At 48.5% G+C, this 20,815-nt stretch overlaps 7 protein-coding genes across 7 annotated transcripts; 3 read left to right on the plus strand and 4 right to left on the minus strand.

Moving 5' to 3' along the window:
• The first annotated feature begins 145 nt into the window (after positions 1 to 145).
• FOBCDRAFT_215276 (uncharacterized protein) lies at positions 146 to 1,110 on the plus strand. The gene is made up of 4 exons (XM_031173879.3): positions 146 to 420; positions 483 to 602; positions 660 to 848; positions 902 to 1,110. The coding sequence occupies exons 1-4, from the start codon at positions 210 to 212 to the stop codon at positions 1,003 to 1,005; spliced, it is 624 nt and encodes a 207-aa protein (XP_031050664.2). The 5' UTR covers positions 146 to 209; the 3' UTR covers positions 1,006 to 1,110.
• Positions 1,111 to 1,794: 684 nt separating this feature from the next.
• Positions 1,795 to 3,612, minus strand: FOBCDRAFT_288524 (major facilitator superfamily domain-containing protein; the record flags this gene model as incomplete). Its single annotated transcript, XM_031173881.3, has 3 exons — positions 1,795 to 2,499; positions 2,555 to 3,129; positions 3,181 to 3,612. 3 exons carry the CDS (start codon positions 3,610 to 3,612, stop codon positions 2,073 to 2,075), a joined length of 1,434 nt encoding a protein of 477 aa, XP_031050666.2. The 3' UTR covers positions 1,795 to 2,072.
• Positions 3,613 to 4,430: 818 nt separating this feature from the next.
• On the minus strand, positions 4,431 to 6,079 carry FOBCDRAFT_215285 (mitochondrial biogenesis AIM24-domain-containing protein). Its single transcript, XM_031173883.3, has 3 exons — positions 5,744 to 6,079; positions 5,562 to 5,680; positions 4,431 to 5,509 (listed from the first exon to the last, which is right to left on the minus strand). The coding sequence occupies exons 1-3, from the start codon at positions 5,913 to 5,915 to the stop codon at positions 4,628 to 4,630; spliced, it is 1,173 nt and encodes a 390-aa protein (XP_031050668.2). The 5' UTR covers positions 5,916 to 6,079; the 3' UTR covers positions 4,431 to 4,627.
• A 58-nt stretch (positions 6,080 to 6,137) lies between these two features.
• FOBCDRAFT_215287 (P-loop containing nucleoside triphosphate hydrolase protein) lies at positions 6,138 to 8,876 on the plus strand. The gene is made up of 2 exons (XM_031173884.3): positions 6,138 to 6,486; positions 6,582 to 8,876. The coding sequence occupies exons 1-2, from the start codon at positions 6,276 to 6,278 to the stop codon at positions 8,513 to 8,515; spliced, it is 2,145 nt and encodes a 714-aa protein (XP_031050669.2). The 5' UTR covers positions 6,138 to 6,275; the 3' UTR covers positions 8,516 to 8,876.
• Positions 8,877 to 10,294: 1,418 nt separating this feature from the next.
• Positions 10,295 to 11,112, minus strand: FOBCDRAFT_16317 (uncharacterized protein). Its single transcript, XM_054703385.2, has one exon. The coding sequence runs from the start codon at positions 10,884 to 10,886 to the stop codon at positions 10,479 to 10,481; it is 408 nt and encodes a 135-aa protein (XP_054559360.1). The 5' UTR covers positions 10,887 to 11,112; the 3' UTR covers positions 10,295 to 10,478.
• Positions 11,113 to 14,523: 3,411 nt separating this feature from the next.
• Positions 14,524 to 17,564, plus strand: FOBCDRAFT_16329 (peptidase S8/S53 domain-containing protein). Its single transcript, XM_059608408.1, has 12 exons — positions 14,524 to 14,752; positions 14,799 to 15,146; positions 15,195 to 15,258; positions 15,309 to 15,417; positions 15,470 to 15,524; positions 15,583 to 15,645; positions 15,697 to 16,541; positions 16,588 to 16,694; positions 16,752 to 16,833; positions 16,879 to 16,966; positions 17,016 to 17,257; positions 17,306 to 17,564. Exons 1-12 carry the CDS (start codon positions 14,603 to 14,605, stop codon positions 17,490 to 17,492), a joined length of 2,340 nt encoding a protein of 779 aa, XP_059464179.1. The 5' UTR covers positions 14,524 to 14,602; the 3' UTR covers positions 17,493 to 17,564.
• Positions 17,565 to 17,813: 249 nt separating this feature from the next.
• FOBCDRAFT_237042 (uncharacterized protein) lies at positions 17,814 to 20,098 on the minus strand (the record flags this gene model as incomplete). Its single annotated transcript, XM_031173894.3, has 8 exons — positions 17,814 to 18,379; positions 18,432 to 18,684; positions 18,735 to 19,005; positions 19,065 to 19,262; positions 19,316 to 19,420; positions 19,471 to 19,853; position 19,894; positions 20,040 to 20,098. 8 exons carry the CDS (start codon positions 20,096 to 20,098, stop codon positions 17,814 to 17,816), a joined length of 1,836 nt encoding a protein of 611 aa, XP_031050679.3.
• Between the last annotated feature and the right edge of the window lie 717 nt (positions 20,099 to 20,815).

Raw genomic sequence — 20,815 nt, forward strand, 5'->3', positions numbered from 1 at the left:
AGTGATGGTGGGGCATGATGGAGGTACGTACCGCGACAGCGGACTTGAATTTCATCTAGCTCTCTTGGGCCAATAAGAGCAGAGCAATTGAATGACCAACGTCACGTGTTCCTGTGGAGGCATCTCAATCCTACAGTTTCCATAGCTCGGCTTCAACCTCAGGTCCAAGAAATAAAAGCTCCCAACTCCTCTCCCTCACAGCATTCGCAATGGAGCACCCGTCGAGCGCGAATTGGAAGGCTCACAAGAAGGCCGAAAACCTTTTCAAGCCTCACGATGTCCTCGATGACACCGCAAAGGCTGGTGTGATCGGTGCTCTCAGTGGTCTCTTCCTCTCCTCCGTCAAGAATGCCATGGCCAAGAACAATGTCGGCATCTTGAGCGTCTTCACCCGAGGTGCTCATATTATCGGTATTGGAGGTACGATAGATGTGGTGGACAAGACCAATTGGAGGTTTAGCGGTACTAATTATGTCATATAGCCGCCGCTCCCGCCGCATATGTCTTCGTCTCACGAAGCTCAATGAACCTCCGCGAAAAGGACGACGCCTTCTCTACTGCTCTCGGTGGCTTTGCCCTGGGTTCAGTTCTCGGCCTTCCCAGTATGACCTGATCTTGTACCTCAAATCGCAAAAACCGCATGATTTAACACGCTGCAGCGAGACGAATGCCCGTTGTTATGGGACTTGGTGGTGGTCTCGCAATCTTCCAGGGTATGTTCCACTACCTCGGCGGCCGATACGACAGCTTTAAGAGAGAGGACGACGAATTCGAGCGCAAGGAGATCATCCGACGAAGCACCCGACTGCCAATTGAGCAGACTATTTCAGAGATTGGCGAGGGTCGAGGTAAGTCGCGCACGACGTCCGATGTGGACGGACATCCTCTCACACTTTGATAGGCATCCGACCTCCTGGATATGAGGAGCGAAGAGCAGAGCGACTTAGTGAGAAGTACGGTGTTGAGATTAACCCCATTAAGGCGACTGTCGAGGGTAGCCAATAAGCACGAAGCGACAAGCGGGCGAAAGGGACGGGAGCGATTGTACATAACTCTTCTGGGCGAGGAAGAGATGCTACACTAGAGAATTGGAGTTTTGTTTTGTTTCCATGTGAAGCTCTGAACTGTGCCAACTCACGCTTGGGCAGTCAGTTCTCTCTCAAAAGGTATGTCATCTGAGCTTTCATTCGTCCCTCCCCATTTTGCAATGATGATACACCGAGTCAGAGGCTGTTTATGATCAAAATGATTCCAAACCTCACCAATATCTACATCCTGAGCACAGTCCCCTATTGATTCGCATGGTTTTGATGACGTTATTTTGGACTATTCGCTGACCATGGTAGATTACCTGCATAGCTCTCTATCATTGAGGAAATACCACAAGTTATGATATCATAAGGTAGGTCACGTATATCCCTGTTTCTTTTGCTTTGCTATGATGATATACCGAGTCAGAGGCTGTTTATGAACTTAATGATTCCAACACTCACCAATATCTACATCCTGAGCCACTATTCTCACTTGTTATAAGTCTATTAATTTTTGACGGGAAAATGCTAACTGCATCAAGACACTAGGCTCGTTATCTACGAAACTTTCTCTGTGTAAAGCATTGTGGTGCGTGTGATTTCTTTCATCTTTTCGCATACCGTTCTATGATGATACATCGAGTCAGAGGCTGTTTATGATCTAAATGATTCCAACGCTCACCAATATCTACATCCTGAGAACCCCCTCATTTTGTCTTTGTTTACTGCAAGCTCATTTGGATGTGTTGCTAACTCATCCAAGTCTAGTTACTCTGGTTTATTCCTCTTTCGTGTGTGCCACAAGCATCGTCTGTCCTAATTTGACTTTACGGTCATCTCATTATTTACGCCAGTATAAGCTAGCGACATCTTCTCCATTAAATGCGGATTATCTCACGTTCTCAATGTTAACCTTTTCCGAATGTATTCATCCATCCTGTGTCTCGTGTGGATTCCATTTGCTTTTGCACTTGATCCTATTTTTCCAACTCGTCGACTTTCTAGCATGTGATTTGCTCTTTCATTCGTGTTGGACAGACCTCAGACCTTGACCACCTTCAATCCGACTTGCACATAACGAGCAAAGACGAAAAACATGCAACCGGCCAGCATAGAACAACCACAAAACAACTGCAGGCCGAGATAGTCACCATTCTGAGCAGACACGATGGCTCCAGCGATGGGGCTTCCTGTCAGAGCACCAAAAGACTGAATCGCAAACGCAGCGCCAACACGAGTACCAATCTGGCGAATATCGGAGAGCTGTGCGATGAGAGTCGGGACGAGACTGATATAGCCACCCGATGAGAACCCAAAAATGACAGCAAATACAACAATGCCGGCGGTATCGTTGACAGGAATCCAGACACAGAAACAAAAGAGTGCGGATATGAATGTGATGATGATCATGACGTTGTATCGACCGATTTTGTCGGCGATAATGCCGGGAATAATACGACCAAAAATACTGTGGTCAAGTCAGTACGTACTGCAAAGCGCCGTCTGGAAGGGCCATGACTTACCTCACAGCATTGAGGATAGGTAGCAGGTAAGGGATCAAAGTCTCGGACATGCCCGCAGCCTGGGCCTGGAGAAGGACATAGTTAAAGGGAAGAAACATGCCCCACATGAAGAGAAAGAAACCGATGACAGTGATGAGGATGGGAAGTTCACGGAGACCGTTGATATAGTCCTTGACAACAAAGGGTTTGGGGCGAGGAGGTAGACGGGACTTGACAGTGAGACAAGAGAAGACAAGCAAAACGAGGAACATGAAAGCCATGGTACGCATCATCCAGGGGAAGCCGACGCTCTGGATCATCTTGTCCATCATGATTGGAAGAACAACACCTCCGAGAGACGAGCCTGAGACCATGATACCGAAAGCGCCAGCTCTACGCTTGAAGAACCAGGTGACGAGTGAGGACATGCAAGCGTTGAAGACAGCGCTTGATCCAATGGCTGCGACGATGGACTGTGAGAGGAAGAACTGATAGTATTCTTTTGACAAAGAAATCATCATGAGACCAAAGATGTAGGCGATCGACCCAAACCAGAGAAGGTACTTGGGGCCGTAGTTGTCGAACAGACTGCCAAACTAGCAAGAGGTCAGTTTATTGCTTGATACGAGGAGGATGTGTACACATACAATGGCACCACAGAAGACCATGAAGAACACCTCAACAGAGGTGATCCAGCTCACGGCAGAGCTATCATAGTCCCTAAGCGGTCCAGAAACATAGTATTTCTGGAACACACCCACGCAGTTCACAAGGCCGAATGTGCAGAACAGAGCACACCATCCACCAAAGACAACAAGCCAAGCCTCGAAACCACCATCTGGGAAATCAGCTGGTGCCATTCCTGGTGGAGGGCCTGCTGGTGGTTGCTCCTGTTTCTTCTCATCATTGTCACCACGCTCGAGATCTGCCACGACGGCGTTGGCAGATTCTGGATGTATGTTGGCTTCTGTTTTGGCCGTAGGTTGAGGACCTGACTTTTCTGGGTCTGTTGAAGTGGTTGGTTGGAGGTTTCTGTCATTGACCGTCTCAGAGGAGGAGGATATTGTCGAACGAGCCATGATTATGGTTGTGTAGGTGTAATCTGAGATGTAGGTACTAAGAAAGGAAATAATTATTATTATGTTGCGTGTTACTCAAGCTGCCACTGGGCCATGATATGTCATTGCTAACAAGTGCAAATCATTGCTGTGTAGTGATAGTATATTTGAGCCCAGTATGGGCGGAACCTTTATAATTATCGCCCTCTGTAAATCTCACCGTCTTACATCTACCTATGTATCTATATGATCGATGTTAGCTAGTGGGGTAGGTCTCCCGTTGTTGAAACCAATACCTACGGAGTACCGTGTCTATCCTTGCACCTCAATCGGTGTTCGTCCTTGGCGGAGGTGATAAATCCGTCGAAGTGTGGATCAGTATCGGCTTTAACAAGGGTGCTTTTTGCTTCTTTCGTCCGTTATCAAACACTCATAGGGCTGGTCTCACTCTGACATTGGACTTAACTCAAAGCCGAGTCGCGAGCTGTCTAAGCCCAAAGCGTGGCTGGCAACGGAAATCATCCAATAATTTCGAGCTATGGTAACATACGACTGCTCCTTTCGAGCCTACATTATTAATACAGTTGAAAAGGAATGGTTTGTCAGATAAGTTGGCTGCATGAGATGAGTCAGTGATCGTCGTCCTTTTTAGCCTGTTGTTGAGCTGTTCCTCCTATAGGGGCCTGAATAGACCGCTCGGATCCGATGCGAGAATTGATTAGCCCGACCATCAAATACCTACCTAGTGACATGCGCTGTTATTATGGTGCTGGCTGTGCCTCTTCAAGACTTAAGCCACATCTTCAGTATGAGCCGAGTTCCCGAAAACACCAATCAAGTAACAGCTCTTAGAACGTCTCGATATTGATACATAAAAGCTTCAACTCTATAATGGATAGTATAAGTAGGGAAGTAATCATACATGACAAACAAAACGTTGTGTTGTGTAAAAATCTCCTGCTCGTTTGCCTCCTTTTTTATTTCATGCTCTGCAACATCGTTCGCTCATATCACATTGCCCCTCGTCTGCACATTCTTATCGTATGAACTCCTTGAGATCCTTGTTGTCCTCGAATTTTACCTTGCCATCCTTCTCAACTGTGGCAACGTGAATTCCCGTCACTAACTTGTCTTCCACTTCTGGCTCAACAGCCTTGACAGGGGCAGGCTTGGTCTCGGCACCGTCAGTCAGCTTGGGCTTATTTTTCAAGTCGAGAGCTTCTGCCAGAACACCGGGCTGGGCATCAGCAATCTCATTCACTTGCTTGTTAGTGAGAACGTCTGAAGCGCGCACTCCTCGGCTAGACATGAGGATCTTCGTGGGACCATGAAATTGGAGGAAAAGGCGATCACCCCAGATGGTTCGTCGAGTAGCTGTTCGCATGCTATAGAGAGCTCTTGCCAGGTACTTCCATACCTCCGAGTTACGCACAGTCTTCACCCATTCAGGCTCTGAGATCCATCTCGATAGCGAGGGCACCTGGAGTCGTAGGCTGTTGCTCTTAAAGCGGAAAGGCTGTGGCGGATATCGGCTGATCGAATAGGCGACAACACTTCCGGGATGCGCGACAAACTCCTCTCCCTCTTTGAGAGTGAGCTCGTAGATTTGCCCTGGTGCTGATAGAGCGGCGAGACCTCGTCCTGTTAGAAGTGTGTTGCCCCAATGGGCTAGTGTGAGGCTGCTCTGAATGCGCGCCGAGGGCGCAAGAGTGTGTCCTGTCCAAGCCAACAGTGCATTCCTCTGTGAGATCATCCAATCTGTCGTTCCGTCAAGGTGGAGAACTGTAAAAGTGGTTGTAGGTGATTTCGTCGATATCAAGGCTGTGATGGGTGTCGTGGCTGAGATGCGCTGGTAAAGAAAGGGTACGCCGAGAAAGGCTCGTGTGGTCGGGTTAAGGATCGAGAGTGTGGACTGGGCCTGTTTATCGTATTAACAAGTCTTCTGATATCTTTGTCGTGATGTTGCGTACATTTTCAGGCTTGCCGGCTACAGCAACCAAGGTACCCCTCCGAGTATAGAGCTTCTGCGATGCCGACAACGTCACAGAAAGGAGCGAATATGGTGAGCCGAGAACCTCGAATCGAGCATCTAAACAGGTAAAGGGTCAGAGACTCGCTTCTGTCATAGCTCAATGGCACAGAGAAATCATACCCGCAGGATCCCTTGTCTCGAGAGCTCCAAAGGCATCAGCTCCAACCTTTGGCGCTTCAGTGCTCGGCGCAGCGCTGATCTGAATACTCCTGCACTGAGTGCAAGTATACGAAGGTAATGCCCGCAGCCGCAGTCCTCGCGCCGCTCTCGTTAAGGGCAATTGGCCTCGCATTTTTGTTGGATATATGAGCTCTGAGAGAGCTGTATAACTTGTATATCTACCACCTCACATTCAGCTCAAGCCAGCCCGCTATCATCTAAAACGAATCAGTATTGTTAGCGGCTTTTCCCGTTCCCACACGTCATGTCACGTGGGGGTCCGTTGCTGTGCCAACGCCCGTGCTTTCTTCCTCATTTCACTAGACCGCTACCCATGCTATCCTTCTCTATAGCAAATCTTTGCTAACTTTCAGGACGTGGTAGCGGCCAGTTTGGTAGGCTGACAGAGTCCGACTCAACGATACCTTGAGCTTCTTCGCCCTCACAACCAATACAATCCTCTCGATACCGAATACACGTGTATACTTACACAATGAGTGTGAGAGTGGTCTCTAGGATAAGACCGCTGCTCGAAAAGGAGCGCGAATGTGACATTATCGTTCGAGCCGATACCGCCGATTCTGGCAAGCCAAACACGGTCGTCAAGATTCCCAACCCCAAAAACGAGGCTGAGGAGTTCTCATTCGCGTTCAATGGCGTGTACGACCGATCTACGACTCAAGAGGAATTGTTTACTGCTGAAGGTGCGATCTCATAAGCTAACGCGTTTTGTTTCGTCTTGTTTTCGTTTACTACGTCTCGTTCCCGCTCGTATCGTATCGTGTGTTGACTCGAATAGTGGCGCCGCACGTCAAGTCTCTCTTCCAGGGATACGATGTCACAATATTCGCCTATGGTGTCACCGGTACCGGTAAAACACACACGATGCGAGGCGGTATGAAGCTGGCAGACCGCGGGGTGATTCCTCGGATGCTCAGCAACGTCTTTCGAAGAGGCAAGAAGATCATGAAGGATTCTCGCGGTGAGACGGATGTGCAGGTTTTGCTGTCCTACTACGAGATCTATAACGACAAGGTCTTTGATCTCCTCGAGCCACCCGAGAAGCGAACGCCAACCGGTCTACCACTACGAGCTGAGGCCAATGGCAAGACTATCGTTGTCGGTCTGTCAGAAAGAGCTTGCGAAGACCTCAAGGATTTTGAGAAGCTGTATATCGAAGCCAACAACAACCGTGTCACGGCAGCTACCAAGCTCAATGCCCACAGTAGCCGCAGCCATGCTATCCTACGAGTCAAGCTGATCCAAACCACTTCGGAGATGGTCAGGGAGAGCACAGCATCCGCCATTGACTTGGCCGGATCTGAGGACAACCGCCGAACTGACAATGGAAAGGAGAGGTTGGTGGAATCGGCGGCCATCAATAAGAGTCTCTTTGTCCTGAGCCAGTGTATCGATGCTATCGGCCGTGGTGACAAGAGAATACCCTACCGGGAGTCCAAGATGACACGGATTCTGTCACTGGGTCAGAACAATGGAATCACTGTCATGATCTTGAATCTATCCCCTCTGCGAAGTTATCACCTCGACACCCTCAGCAGTCTCAACGTCAGCTCTCGAGCGAAAAGGATTGAGGTTAGGGAGATTGAGAATGAGATTGTGTACAAGCAAGTTCCTAGGGCAAACTCGGGTCTCACAGGTTCCAATGTCCAGCGTCAGCCTCTTCGACCACTAGCCAATCTCACCAATGTGCACAACGGTAATGTTGCTGCCAAAGCCGCTGACAAGGCTGCTGATGCCAATAAGCCCGTCAAGGCCTTCAGCGTCTACACTGACAAGTCCAAGCCAGCAGCACCTGTCAGCCGTCCCCTAGCGAGCTCCAATATCGCCCGTCGAGTCAATCCCGTCAAGCGGCCGTCTGAAAATGATGCCGCTATGAGACCCAGTAAGATCTCAAGACCTGCAGCTCCAGCATCTGTTACGGTTTCCGCTGCTCAAATTGAGGCCATGGTTGAGAAGAAGGTCAGCGAGATCCTTGCTGCTCGAGTTGCAGCTGAAAAAGAATCTCAGCCACCACCAACGGTCCAACCTGAAATCAGTGATGCCGTGCAAAGGCGATTGGAGGCTCTTGAGCGGCGGATTGACAGCGATGAATGGCGAGATGATTCCAAGTCGGAGGGTTTGAGGTTCCTCCTGGCTGCTCGCCAACACAAGGAGCGCGGCGAGGATGAGATCGCGCTTAAGATGTACGAGAGAGCTCTGCCCTACTTTCCTGGACAAGCAAAGCTGCTCAACAAAATTGAGAGACTACGATCGCGGTTGAACGGAAACGCTCCCGCTCCTTCTCCTCGCCGGGAAACTCCTCGTTCGGAGCGCAAGAAGCGAAGGCTCGTCTACGATGATGCGGACGGCGATTATGAGACTGCCGAGGCAGACGTTGATGAGGAAGAGTTCGCTCACCGTGCCTCAAAGCCCAAGTCTCGAAAGCTCAAGGTCAAGGCTCTTGCCACCAAGTCCATTCTTTCGGGTGACGATGAGTCTCCCGCATCGCCTCGAACTCAGCATCTTCTCGATATTGTCAACTCACGCGACCTCGATCAGATTCGAAGCCTAGTCGGCTTCGGTGCAAAGAAAGCCCGTGACCTGGTTGACTATCTTGAGCTTGTCAACGATGACGAGGCTGGTGGCCGTATCGACAGTCTTGCTCAGCTGAGGACTGTTCCAGGCATGGGAAGCCGAACCGTGGAGAGAGCTTATGACGGACTTGTTGTTTGAGCGTGGCGTAAGTTGTTTTTCACCCCGGAGATGGGATGGGCATCCAATGCTTTTGGTTTTATATCATAGCCGTATACCCCCCTGTTTTGTTCGAAGTTGATGGATGCATTGGAAAGCGAGGGGAGTTCATGGAGTTTGGGCGAGTTGAATTTATACAAAGGTTGCATGGAAGGCAGTGGTAAAAGGCTGCCATTTAGGTGTTTGTTTATTCATTAATCGGGTTCAAAATTGCATTACATCTTGTGTCCAAGTAATACTCACTTACGCTATACTGTATTCCACGGACGTCGTTCGTTACAGGAATAATGGACGGTGAAATGGGACTATCATGACTAAACCACCAAGTGAATACATGTTTACAGACCATCCGCGAAGAAGAGAAGCTTGGTATTACCTACCGGTAAGCAGCGTCATATTTCAAGCATTTGGTTAAGCGCTCCGGTAGCTGCCACATTTTAGTTGGTGGGGCGAACTTCAAAAGCTGCGGTGAGGTTACAGGGTAGCCTACCCAAGTGTAATATTTAGATAATGTTAGGACTCTGCATCTCTTGCTTCTGTATTCTTTCTTCAAACGTCTTTCTATGATTGGATTCTGCAACGTCTTGTCAACTCTCTTGTTTATGGAGCATGAGCCAAACCATAAACATGTTACGCGCTCAGACATTCATGCACAAGACAAGACAACACAACACAGCCACTTACACCGTAAACGTATCTTATGCGTTGATCAAGTAATTTAGGGATGACCGCACCATATGAAACCACTTCCGTCACTTTAGGTTTGTGCATAGCCACTGGCGTTGGCATTATCCAACGTCTCTGCCGACACAAACTTACACGATCCAATGATTTTAGAGATGTAGACGCTAGAAACCGGCTGCCGAAGCCTTGAGTTTCGTGTAAGAATGCATGTGACCAAATGCACCCAGCATTGATATATATCTATACCTATCATTAAAGATCTCTTCTTATTCGCAATCGTGTTGTGCATCTGACAGTTATGATGACATTGCGAGGGTCAGCTAAAACAGACCTTGTTTTAGGAATCTGAAAACCTGAGACACTGACATAGCTCACCGATCCACGGAAATTAAAATTCGATGCCACACCTCGTATCGATCAAGACTTGTTTCACCCTCATTCGTCATAGACAGTAGCAAGTTAAGCGTTTGAACATGATATCTGTTTGTATTCGTTGGTACCTCAGGTTGAAGTCCATAAGCCCATATCCTCCCATAAAACTCGCCTGCAATACATTTTGTTGTGTTATGTACAGATTGCAGCGCCTGACAGTTGCCCGTCAGCTCTAGAAATGATGATGCAACAACCCCAAAGCTGTTCCCGTGGGAAGCTGAGTAGTAAGATGCAGAAGCAACAACAACAGCAAAAAGTATAAATCAACGCCAGAGAAGGAAAATTAGGTAAAAACGTCGGTGATGACCGATGCCACGTCCAGCTTTGCAAAGCTCTGCAGTCCGTGATCTCCCCAGATATCCAAAATGAAGCCTCTCCAAAGGGTTCAGAGTTGAAGGGGGGAGAGAAAGCAGGTGGGACGGAAAAGTAACCAAAGTAACAAGTCGTTAAACAAGGTCCCATGGCTGGGTACACGACCCAACCAAAATAACAGGTGAGGTAGTGATGTGATCCGATGTTGTAACATGTACCAACAAAATTGGGCGAGTTTCGTCGTAGGAAAAACCTTGAATGAATTGGGGGTATCCGTCAAGTCCGATTCATTCATTAGTTGGTCTCCCGTCTCATCTCATGTAATCCAATCCAAGCCGATCCGACCCCATCTCATCTCATCGTGTCCGTTGCTTACACGCTGTAGCTATGCGCCTGCTACGCCTGCGCCTAAGCTGTAACCATCGCTTGGTGCCAATGCCGTCAATCATAAAAAGGAACATCGCATGGTTTTTTATTGTTGTCTCTTTTGTGTTGGTTTGACTGTCCGAGAATTAACTCATCGGATCATGCTGCTCCGTCGCTCTTGAATGCTGGGCATCTGCTTGTTGCTTGAGCCTCCAAAGTGAGGAATGGAGCTGAAGCGGTTCAGGCGCTTGCGCTCAGCAGTGGCCATAGGTGGTTGTTGCTGGTGCTGAACCTCAGAAGGGAAGTGGTGCTCATCGATGACTACGCTCGAGGGGGCGGGCATAGAGCCAACGCCGGCCTTGTCCCCGTGAAGGGCATCGATGTTTGAGGAGCCGGAGGAGGAGCCAGTGCTGTTGGGAGTCTGGTAGACGTACTCTCCGTCAACGTAGACAGCGTTGGAGACGAAGGTGGACCGTCGGTGACGGCGGCGGGTGTAGCGTTGCTCGAGACGGAAGAGCTCCAGCTTGGCCTGGATCTTGTCCATGAGAGATTTGCCCATTTTTGCGGTGGATGTGTGAACTTTTAGGTGACGAGTCCAAAAGAGGTGAGAGTGAGCCCGTGTATATGTAAGGGCGATCAGTTCGGATCTCTCGGTGAGATTTGAGCGCGGCGAGGGAGGCTGGCTTCGTAATGGAGGAGTCGAGTATGTGGAGATTAAGTTTCCAGGTATTCGTACTGCAATCAATGCCGTACGCTTTCGATTTGTATCGAGTGAAAATGTTTCGTCTCGGGGGATTGTGTGTCTTGCGTTGTCCTTGAATTGGCCCTACTCATAAAGGGGGAGGCAATTGTTCGTCTTGACTTGGTATTGGTGTTTGTACTATATGGTTACCAGCAGGTCAAGTATGTAAGTTGCTCGGTTGTTTCGGTGATATCGAGGTTGGTTGGACAGTATTAAAAGAGAGTAGGGGACATTAATAGCTAGAGCAAGAGGAAGCAAATCGCCTGGAGTTATGTTTCCTTGTCCACGAAAGAGATCCAAGTCAAAAATGAATGAGTGGATGTGAATGAGAGCGGGAGACTGGGGGTAGAAGAAGGATTACGATTGCGACAGGTACAAGGAAGAGGGAGAAGAACGAGGGGGGGAAGGATTGGGTGGAAGATAAGACTCAAGGTTGAGGTGCTGAACATGCATGGGCCCCTAGGGAGTTGTCTAGGGGAGCACACCGGGGGGCAGTAGCCCGCAGGTACCTAACTTTAGAGAGTTAGTGGAGCATGTAGCGCGTAAGACGCCTGACTCTCTCCACTGGAGACAGACGACAGTGGCATCTTGAGCTGAAGAGTATGCTCTCATTCGCCGACCCGGCGAGAATCCAAAAAGGATGCACCCAACAGGGGAGGCCCGGAAAGTGGGTTTAGCTTAGACAGGGGATGCTAATTGGAACCGGTCGCGTGAAAGTGGATGAATGTGTCAAGGGTGCCATGTGACCGAAAAGCTTTGGGGAGCAACCTGCAGATGCTTGAGGGTTGAGGCCCCCTGAAAGGTAACGTTGATGGCCATTGAGTGATTCACTGTCCTTGATTGAACCTTGAGGAGGCTGGCGAAAGCTTGCCTCGCGGCTCGTGACTTAGGAAGAACAGAGGATGAAGTCCTGAAGAGCCTAGAGCATGAGGTGGAAATCACTGCAACCATCAGTCACTGTGACCTCTTGGCTAGAAGCCATAATAATCTTGCACACCAACTTGTCAAAGCTCTCCCCTATCCTCCCGTTGACGGCCCGTCAAAAGGCGTTTGGTTTGTTCTTTGTCCTCAGCTCAGCCCGTGAAGAAAGAAACCCACACTTTTTGTTAATTAGACCAAAAGCTAGCTATTCCATCTAGCTCGGACCTCAGAGGACCAAGTCTGTTCCCAACGCCGGCGGAAGCGCTAAATAGCACACCAGCATGATTGTGTCGTTGGCGGGTTGACATTTTTGACGCAGGGGGTGCCTAGGCGCATGCAATCCCCAGTTCAGAAAGAGGAGAAGGAGTTTGCAGAAGCTGGTTTCGTTTTATGCCGAACACGAACGAGGTTCCATTGGTTCCTGGCATAGAAACGCAGTATCTGGGGCTTCCACGCGAGAAAGGAAGCCAAAATGGAAATGGAAATGGGCATGGAAACCGTCAAACCACATGGTTTCTGCGAGTCAGTATCCACACTCTATTCTAAATGTTGATCCAGGTTGCAACCGTGGGACGATCCGACTCAGAAAATGCCATCCGTAGAACATGTCTTTCAGCTCGTCGATCAGCCGAGATTAAGATGAGATTTATATGAATTTCATATGATATAGATTTCCCCAAGAAATGATCAATTGTTGCTCACAATATTCAAGAGAATCAACATCTCCTGCAGCCCATCCTCACCCTGTCCATAGCGGCGAAATGAACCAGGCCCCCTTGTTGGTCTCCGGTGAGCGAGCATGGTTGGTTCATTGGACATGCTGTATCGGGTATGGCTTCTCTGCACGAGCTGCACGTTTTTTTCTGCAGCGCCGCTTAGTAGAAACAATCGGTTCATCCATCTCCATTACGCGATCTCCTTTCTCGTCGTCTTGCCTGGCTATCACTGGCAGTTTAGCCTGTTGCTCGCTATTCATCGACAGAGTTTTTACCACCATGAATAAAGTGGCGCAGCTCATGGTTCCAGACTGATGGATTTGGATGGGAATAAAAGTTTCTCTTCGCCGTTTCAAGCCAAAAACGTGCAAAGATTGACTACTCTGTCCATGTGGCTTGGCTTGGGATTATCACGAGTCAGGGAGACCGGCTGAGAGATCGTCAGGCACGGACTTGGATCCGGCACAAGCTCTGGCCAGTCAGAGTTGATAGAATCAACGAGAGCGAAGCTCATTTTGGTTAATGAATAGAAACTTTAGTGATCTATTGCTTGTTAGTGCATTTGTCGATTAATAGAGAACCTGGCTCCCGGATGTGTTTCAAGAAATTGCTGTTTATAATTAAGGTAGAATTCGGAACGTGCAGTAGAGAATCGATAGGTAGGTAGGTATCGATGTATATTTGTATCAAGACGTAGCTTCTTGCCCGGCCGAAGAGCATATCGAAGAGATCAAAATGATACAAGCGGTTATCAAACAAATCGAGTTTGCCGCATGAAATCAATGAGTTGGTTGTAAGATAAGCAATCAGAATATAATTGTGGCTTGCAAGAGGTGGTGTGGTGTATCGCAACTACCTGTCATCAGCAGCCTATCAAACTGAAAGTGCACCTTCCTCGCACTGCGTTGCATCATGGCATCGTTCACGTGAGCTGTCACCTTGAACCACATCTTACACTCGTGATTATGGATAAGTTAGGCACGTCGCTTTGATTCTTCGTCGAATACACTCAGTATCATTTCGTTGAGGCACGAAGTTACACAAGAAACAGCACAGATTAATGATAGCGAGCACAACTTTCCGTCATAACACTGCTCTCCTTTGAATGCCCGTTACACGTCTATTGATGCATCATCCTCTCGACACAAGATCCCTTATCCACGTCCCGAAAATGGAACAGAAGTATGTCCGTCTTGATGTGCTTCCTTGTCATTGCCGGATCTCTCGCTAGATCTTGAGATAGGTCCCACAGCTTCGGGATCACAACGCTCTTGTTCGAGAATATGTGTTGCAGCCGGCCTATTACAGTGATATAGAGGCCCAAAAGGCCGTTTGCGTTACATCAAAACGAGCCGGCAATGGCAATTTCCGGATAACTCATATATATCAAACTCAGCCGTTAGACAGCACAAGAACCTCTCGTCACGCCCAATTCTCAAATGGGGCCCTCTCAGCATAGGCTTGCTACATTCTCAAATCCCAGGGGATGCCACAATGTTCTCCAAGTGGAAGCCAGTACAGCCGACCCACGACTCGGGTCGATGTGCTTAGCCGTACACTGAGGCGACCTTCAGAAAGATGTCTTGGTTAACCCTACAGTCTTTGGCTACGGATATTCGCTACATGAAGAGGCAGGGAAAGATTACCCTTTCTGTGACACCAAAACATTCAACGTTGGATCACGCAACGGCAGCTGGAAAAAGACGCACTTGTTGCCCCTTTCCGTGGTCCAAGTGAGGACTGTAACGTTAACAATGCATCCTTCCGAGACCTTGCCGACCATGCTAATATTCCGAAGAAGCACCAATACGAGGGAAGTATAACGAGTGATATATATGTTCTCCTGGCCTTAGCGATTTCTCATCCCCTATCATTCGTTTAGACCATCCCACCACCATGAAGTCATACAATCTGTTGAAAGTCTTGCTGGTTGCGGCATCAGTGGCCGTTGATGCCGAGGAAATCAATAAACCGGCTGTTCGGTCCTCCAGAAATGGTCGAACGAGCACTGGAAACACCCGCAAGTTCATTGTTGAAGTCGAGCCGGTAAAGAAGCCAGTCCTGTCCTCCCACCAATTACTAACACTCGCAGAATCGAGGCACGACCGCAGTGACACGCCAACTCCTCATGAAACCTGGTCGAAAAAGGCCTTTGTTCCAGAGCTTTGATTGTAGTGATGTTTTCAGTGGAATGGTGGTTGAAACTGACACAGATAATATGGATACATTGCTCCAGATGGAGGGGGTTGTGAACGTGTGGCAAGCCCACAAAGTGGCCATGCCAAAAGTCGAGAATTCAGAGAGCGGCCCATCTTCATCTATAAGAAACTATTCTATTCATCACTGGACGGGTGTTGACAAACTCCATGCTGCCGGTATTCGTGGAAAGGGCTCAACTGTCGCGATAATTGACACCGGCATTGACTATACCCACAAAGCGGTATTTTCATTCTGAAGCTGGTTCTATTCACTTACTAATTTTGTAAAGCTCGGAGGCTGTTTTGGACCTGGATGCAAAGTCAAAGGGGGTTATGATCTTGTCGGAGCAGACTGTAGGTTTGGTGGACATATTCTTATGACCAAGGGCTTACATTATATCCAGGGGAAACTCACAATGAGAGAAAACATCCTAAGCAACCCGATAATGATCCCATGGACTACCAAGGTCATGGAACTCACGTTGCAGGTATCATTGCTGCTAAGAATGAATGGTTAGTTCTGTTGGAGGCAGATACAATAGAGTTCTAATAACATGGACCTCAGGCTTACTGGAGTTGCGCCCGAGGCCGAACTTCTCATATACAAGGTATTCTCTGATGTAAGCATTCGAGACCACTAAGAATTATTTCGCGAGTCCTGCAGCTAAGAATCGCCAGGATCCATGGGAGACCGACGAAGAGACCATTATGCAAGCACTGTGTGATGCTTACAATGCGGGAGTAAGTACTGTTATGCACAAGTATGAGTTACTGCTGATAGGGAATTTAAAGGCCGATGTTATCACCTCGAGCATTGGCCAACCCAATGGTTGGTCAGATAACCCCTGGGCTATGTTAGCCAGCCGACTGGTAGATAAGGGCGTAGTCGTGATAGCATCGGCTGGTAACGAAGGAGAATTTGGACCGTTCTACTCCAGTAGCGGAGCTGTCGGTAGAGGAGTTCTAGCTGTCGCTGCTGCTAATGTTACTACGAAGCCAAATGCTAACAGAACTGGCGAGGATCTTGGGCCACTTCCCGTCTACTTCACGACATGGGGCCCGACCAACGAGTTGCTTCTTAAACCCGACATTACCGCCCCTGGATACATGATCATGAGTACTGTACTGAACCAAAGCTACGAGGAACTGAGTGGGACATCCATGTCGGCGCCCTACATTGCAGGCATTGCGGCTTTGTTCGTGGGTCAGTACGGTGGTCGTGCTTTCAATGGCGCAGGCTTCGCCAAAATGCTCAGAGATCGCATCGCATCAAGTGGGACGACCCTACCGTTTGTCAATAATCGCCTAATGCGCAAGTACAAAGCCTCGCCTTTCCAGGTTGGTACTGGACTGGTTGACGCCTGGAAAGTTCTCAACTATGACACTCAACTCGAGTATGAGCCTTTTTCTCTGATGGACACAGAGCTGTTCCGGCCTCGATGGAGTTTCAACATCACCAATACCGGCGGGATAGCACACGAATACACTTTTAAGCTTGAGCCCCAAGCGGGTTTCAACATCTACGATCCCGAATATGGAGTGGCTTTACTCTATGCTATTGAGCCCAAAAACATTGTCCCTCCTGTGAGACTCCCACACAGGGTCCTCATTGAACCCGGGGAGACAAGAGAGCTGAGGTAGGTCTGAGTTGGTGACGAAAATTTGGTCGCTCACAGTGATTAGTGTTACTTTTGGGCTTCCCGACGTTGACGATGATTACCTGCCACTATACAGTGGCAAGGTATTGATCAATTCCGATCATGGGGAGAAACTGGCTATCCCATACGGAGGTTTGTTAGCTCTTTGTAAAGGAACCAGGCGCCTAGCTTACTAAGAGACCTGGGCAGGAGCTGCATATGATACCGAGAAAGCATTTGACAATATGTTCATTGTTGATCCATTTGTTACGGATCCCGATAAAGATTCAGCGTAAGTGACTTAACCCGTGTATACATTTTGCTGACGACGGTGTAGATGGTCTTTCAATATCGATATAGATGCGAGTGACTTTATTGAAATTGGCGGTAGGACATCATACGCCTGCGACAATCTTAGGTGGGACGTAAGTTATCTGTAGATTCCCATTGTTCATGATATCTGATGAATAGCAGATCTTCGAACAAGGTTGGTCAGAATCTTTATGGACTTATCCTCCACGGGTCGGAAGACATGGTTTTATTGGTTCAGCAACAACAATGCGGGATGCGGAGGAATTTTGGTTCTTCGATCCTACTGCCAACGATCCGAATGACACATTACCATTCCCGCTTAAACAACAATCACGAGGATTTCACGTCTTTTGGTGGTTTGGCAAGCTCGCCAACGGCACAAGAATAGCCCCTGGAAACTACACGTGAGTATCTTCTAATTCTACCAATGGAAAATTCTGACAGTTGTGAAGAATGCGTTTCGCAGCTCTTCGGCCTTATGGAAATCCAAACATCTCCGATCACTGGGATGTCATGAACAGCCCTACGGCCAGCAGCATCCAGGTGCTGCCGTACAACGGTACACGCAACTCGACATTGAAGTACAGAGCACCCAAGTACCAGACGCCGAGCCTTGGAAAGGGGCTCCTAAAAGGTTAATCGGTAACGGAAGGCTTGCCCTGGGGGGATTTGACACTTGGCTTGGGCTAATATAAATCGTCCCATGAATGCATTGGTCACAAACATGGGCACACGCAGTGATGTGATACATCATCATTTACCTCATCTCGATTTGTTTCTATCCTAGCAACGCCATTTGTAGTATATATCCAAGCAGTTATTGCCCCCAGTTTTGTTAACAGTGCAAACCCAACTGCATATGCTCCTGACACGAACTCCGTAAATACAGGTACCAAACTCCTTTGCCAATCGTATTATCGTGAAAACGAGATTTAGAAAGCATTCCCAATAACCCTAAGTCTATGCCCACTTACCCAAAAGACTCATCACCACCAGGCCGGCAACCAGACCAGTGCCGGCAAGAATGGTAGTGAGCAGATTGGCGTCAGCGAGCTCAGCCTTGTGGCCATGGCCCCCTGTCATCCAGTCTGCAGCCCACATCTCTACAAGTCCAACCCACATGAGGATACCTGCGGAGACGGCGTCGAGGGTACCGATGGCGATGAGAGTAGACTTGTCGTTACCGTTGAATTGTTGCAAGACACCGATGCCAATGGCCATGCCGATGGGAGTAATGAAGGCGAAAAGAGAGGCAAGGCCGAGCTTCTTCTTCATGGTCAAACCAGCAGGGGCCGATTCCTCGTTAGGGATGGTCTCAGTGGAAGCAGGAGCCTTATCTGAATCTTGAGCGGAGGAAGTGTCCTGGGAGACACGAGGCACGGGTGGGGCATGACTATCGTTAGAAGTACCGATGGTGGCGATTCGGCTTCCAAGAGCGATACCTTCAAACATCTGATGGAAAAGAATGACGACGAATAAGGTCAGGAAGTATTCGTCACCCGCTACAACGAGCGTTAAGCCGATAACTAGCAGTGATGTTAGCCAACCACACCGTGAGATGATAGAGGGATCACTTACGAAGAGAGTGGAAGAGGATACCCATCTCCATGACAAGAACACTGACAACCTCAGTGGACAACCAGGCGCTCTTCTTTTCGGCAGTAGAGAGATTGGCTGAAGCCTTTGTCTTTGCGAGGACAATGCGGTTGCCGATGTACTCAACAAGGAAAGAAAGGAAGATGCCAGCCATGACAAGAGCGGATGTCGTAGCTTCATAACCCAACTCTCCAATACACTGGTTGCCGAACATGAGGAATGCATGGGTGTATAGCTAGAGACATTAGTTAGCAATCGTTTGTAAGGGTAAATCATTTCACTTACGTGGACAAAGGCGGTAGAGATTATAATACCAGTACCAAATTGCTTTAATACAATGAGGACAATGTTGAGTTTGCTGGGCATCATCTTGTGCAGCAGGATGGGGCCAAAGACACCCAGAGCACCTGTGGCTAGGATAACGAAGAGCAGACCAACACGGAGACCAACGTCATAGTCTCTCCTTCGAGGCTGGCATGCCGAGGAGGAAGAGCCAGACTCCGACTCGCTGGATTCAGAATCGCTGTGGCCATGGCCGCTACCGCCTGTGCAGTGTCTACATAGATCCATTAGCGACTGTTGATGGTGTATGTGGAAGTGAAGGAAGCGACTTACTCAACACCAGCATGGAAATGGCAGTGCTCATTCTCAGCTTCTTCGGTGTTTTCAGCTGCGGCTGCAGTTCCGGTGCTACTTGCTTTCTCATGATCGTGGTCGTGGTCATGATCTTCACCTTCCTTTGCGTGGTCCTCTTCTGACTCAGCACCTTCAGCTTGAACAGAAACATCTCCACCGTCAGAGTCTACACAGAACCTAGGACGCAAGATTTAGTAGGGGCCAATGGCAGGGCACACTCAGTAGCTTACATATCAGAGCCATGGGAATGGCAGTCGGTGTACTGCGAAGGTACGTCTGTGGTTGCAGTGACCTTGACATCTACCAAGTACTCGGTCTCACCAGCGAAACAATATCTGGAGGGATGTTAGTCAACCGTATCGATACGCGAGAGGTATTTGCTAACAGTTCAGAGGCATGAAGGTGGCATCCTGTAATAGCAGTTACCTCAGGCTTGGCTGCTGTGGTCGAGGGAGCCTGGGTAGCTCTAGGGGCGATATGGGCATTGCTGGCAGCAGCAGAAGCCGCAGAGAAGACAAAGCCCCATCTAGCGAGTGACAAAGCGGAAGTGTGCATCTTCAGATCGACCAGTCGGCGAGAGACGGACGGGTAACGGCACGAGATCGACTGTAGAGCGCTGACTACGGCACAGGAGAGCCGGGAGACTGCGTCGAAATTTATGCTTAAATCGCTAGCTTGCGTCTTTTGAAGCCAATGATCCGGGAAGAGTTTCGAGTTAGGAGGTGGACCTTGAAACTGTCCAAAAGGGTTGTATGAGGAGGAAGACTTCTAGATACTGGGTAGCAGTAACGAAAGTTAATATGTAAACCCTTAATAAAAACGCACAGAATAAAGAGGGAGAGCAAAAGTTAATGTCTCAGCCTCTTACTCAGAGAAAGTCGTCTCCTCCAGCTGCCATCGAGAAGCCAATAATCGCAGCCATGATACAAAAAATAGTGGATTGGCTGAAAGGACCTTGAGGACCTTGATGGCCTCGAGGCATCTGTGTCCACTATGAATCGGTAAATTGCCATTTTGGGTCTCTAGTGAGAACCCGGATGGTCAATGTCGAGCGTTTAATCCTTGTCGCCAAGACATGGAATATTCAAGCACAACTTGCTCTTGATGGCACGTGTTGACGTCGTTTCTCTCGTTAACCAAGGATAATGCCATGGTTTATAGCGGAATTTCCATCATGTTCATCTGTGTAAAGAATTAGCTTCAACTCGCAGACTTAGTTTGCGGCTCTTTGCTGTAAAAACCGAAAAATACCCACTTGGCAGAAGTTAAAAACAAGGTTAAAATGACTCTATTTTCCAGCTTCCATATGGAGAAGCATTGAGTTCGTCCATGGCTTGGCCAATACGAGCACTGCGAATACAATTCCATTCAACTCAACAGCCGAGTTCGCAGTGAATCTTCATGCAAGAACTAGCGATTCGTCAGCGCACATCACAAGTAGTTCTTCTCAATAGTCACTCGCCACAAAACGAGAAATGATCACGTACGGTACGATAGGTAGTGATTCCCAAGCCCCCACGGCCCAAGATTCACACCCTTACCATATTCGTGATAAGAAGTCTCACTTTTCAGAGAACTATACAGTGTACGGATACTCGAAGCAATGACACGGGCCGGCTGGCGCTAGTCAAATGAGATCTCGACAATATCCCAGTAGAGTTGTGGCTGACTGAAAGTTTATCCTGGCAACTGAACTTTTGATAGTGCGCCTCTGATTGGTTATCACTATG

This window comes from Fusarium oxysporum, chromosome II, assembly GCF_013085055.1.
Source record: "Fusarium oxysporum Fo47 chromosome II, complete sequence".
NCBI lineage: Eukaryota > Fungi > Ascomycota > Sordariomycetes > Hypocreales > Nectriaceae > Fusarium > Fusarium oxysporum.

Coding starts and splice junctions, on each gene's coding strand:
- FOBCDRAFT_215285 (XM_031173883.3), bottom strand. CDS start 5,915: ATGCGAGGCCAATTGCCCTTAACGAGAGCGGCGCGAGGACTGCGGCTG. Junction 5,681..5,743: donor CGAGACAAGGGATCCTGCGG/GTATGATTTCTC, acceptor TTACCTGTTTAG/ATGCTCGATTCGAGGTTCTC. Junction 5,510..5,561: donor TAGCCGGCAAGCCTGAAAAT/GTACGCAACATC, acceptor TACGATAAACAG/GCCCAGTCCACACTCTCGAT.
- FOBCDRAFT_16317 (XM_054703385.2), bottom strand. CDS start 10,886: ATGGGCAAATCTCTCATGGACAAGATCCAGGCCAAGCTGGAGCTCTTC.
- FOBCDRAFT_215287 (XM_031173884.3), top strand. CDS start 6,276: ATGAGTGTGAGAGTGGTCTCTAGGATAAGACCGCTGCTCGAAAAGGAG. Junction 6,487..6,581: donor GGAATTGTTTACTGCTGAAG/GTGCGATCTCAT, acceptor TGACTCGAATAG/TGGCGCCGCACGTCAAGTCT.
- FOBCDRAFT_16329 (XM_059608408.1), top strand. CDS start 14,603: ATGAAGTCATACAATCTGTTGAAAGTCTTGCTGGTTGCGGCATCAGTG. Junction 16,834..16,878: donor GATCCCGATAAAGATTCAGC/GTAAGTGACTTA, acceptor ACGACGGTGTAG/ATGGTCTTTCAATATCGATA. Junction 16,967..17,015: donor GCGACAATCTTAGGTGGGAC/GTAAGTTATCTG, acceptor GATGAATAGCAG/ATCTTCGAACAAGGTTGGTC.
- FOBCDRAFT_215276 (XM_031173879.3), top strand. CDS start 210: ATGGAGCACCCGTCGAGCGCGAATTGGAAGGCTCACAAGAAGGCCGAA. Junction 421..482: donor TCATATTATCGGTATTGGAG/GTACGATAGATG, acceptor TATGTCATATAG/CCGCCGCTCCCGCCGCATAT. Junction 603..659: donor TTCAGTTCTCGGCCTTCCCA/GTATGACCTGAT, acceptor AACACGCTGCAG/CGAGACGAATGCCCGTTGTT.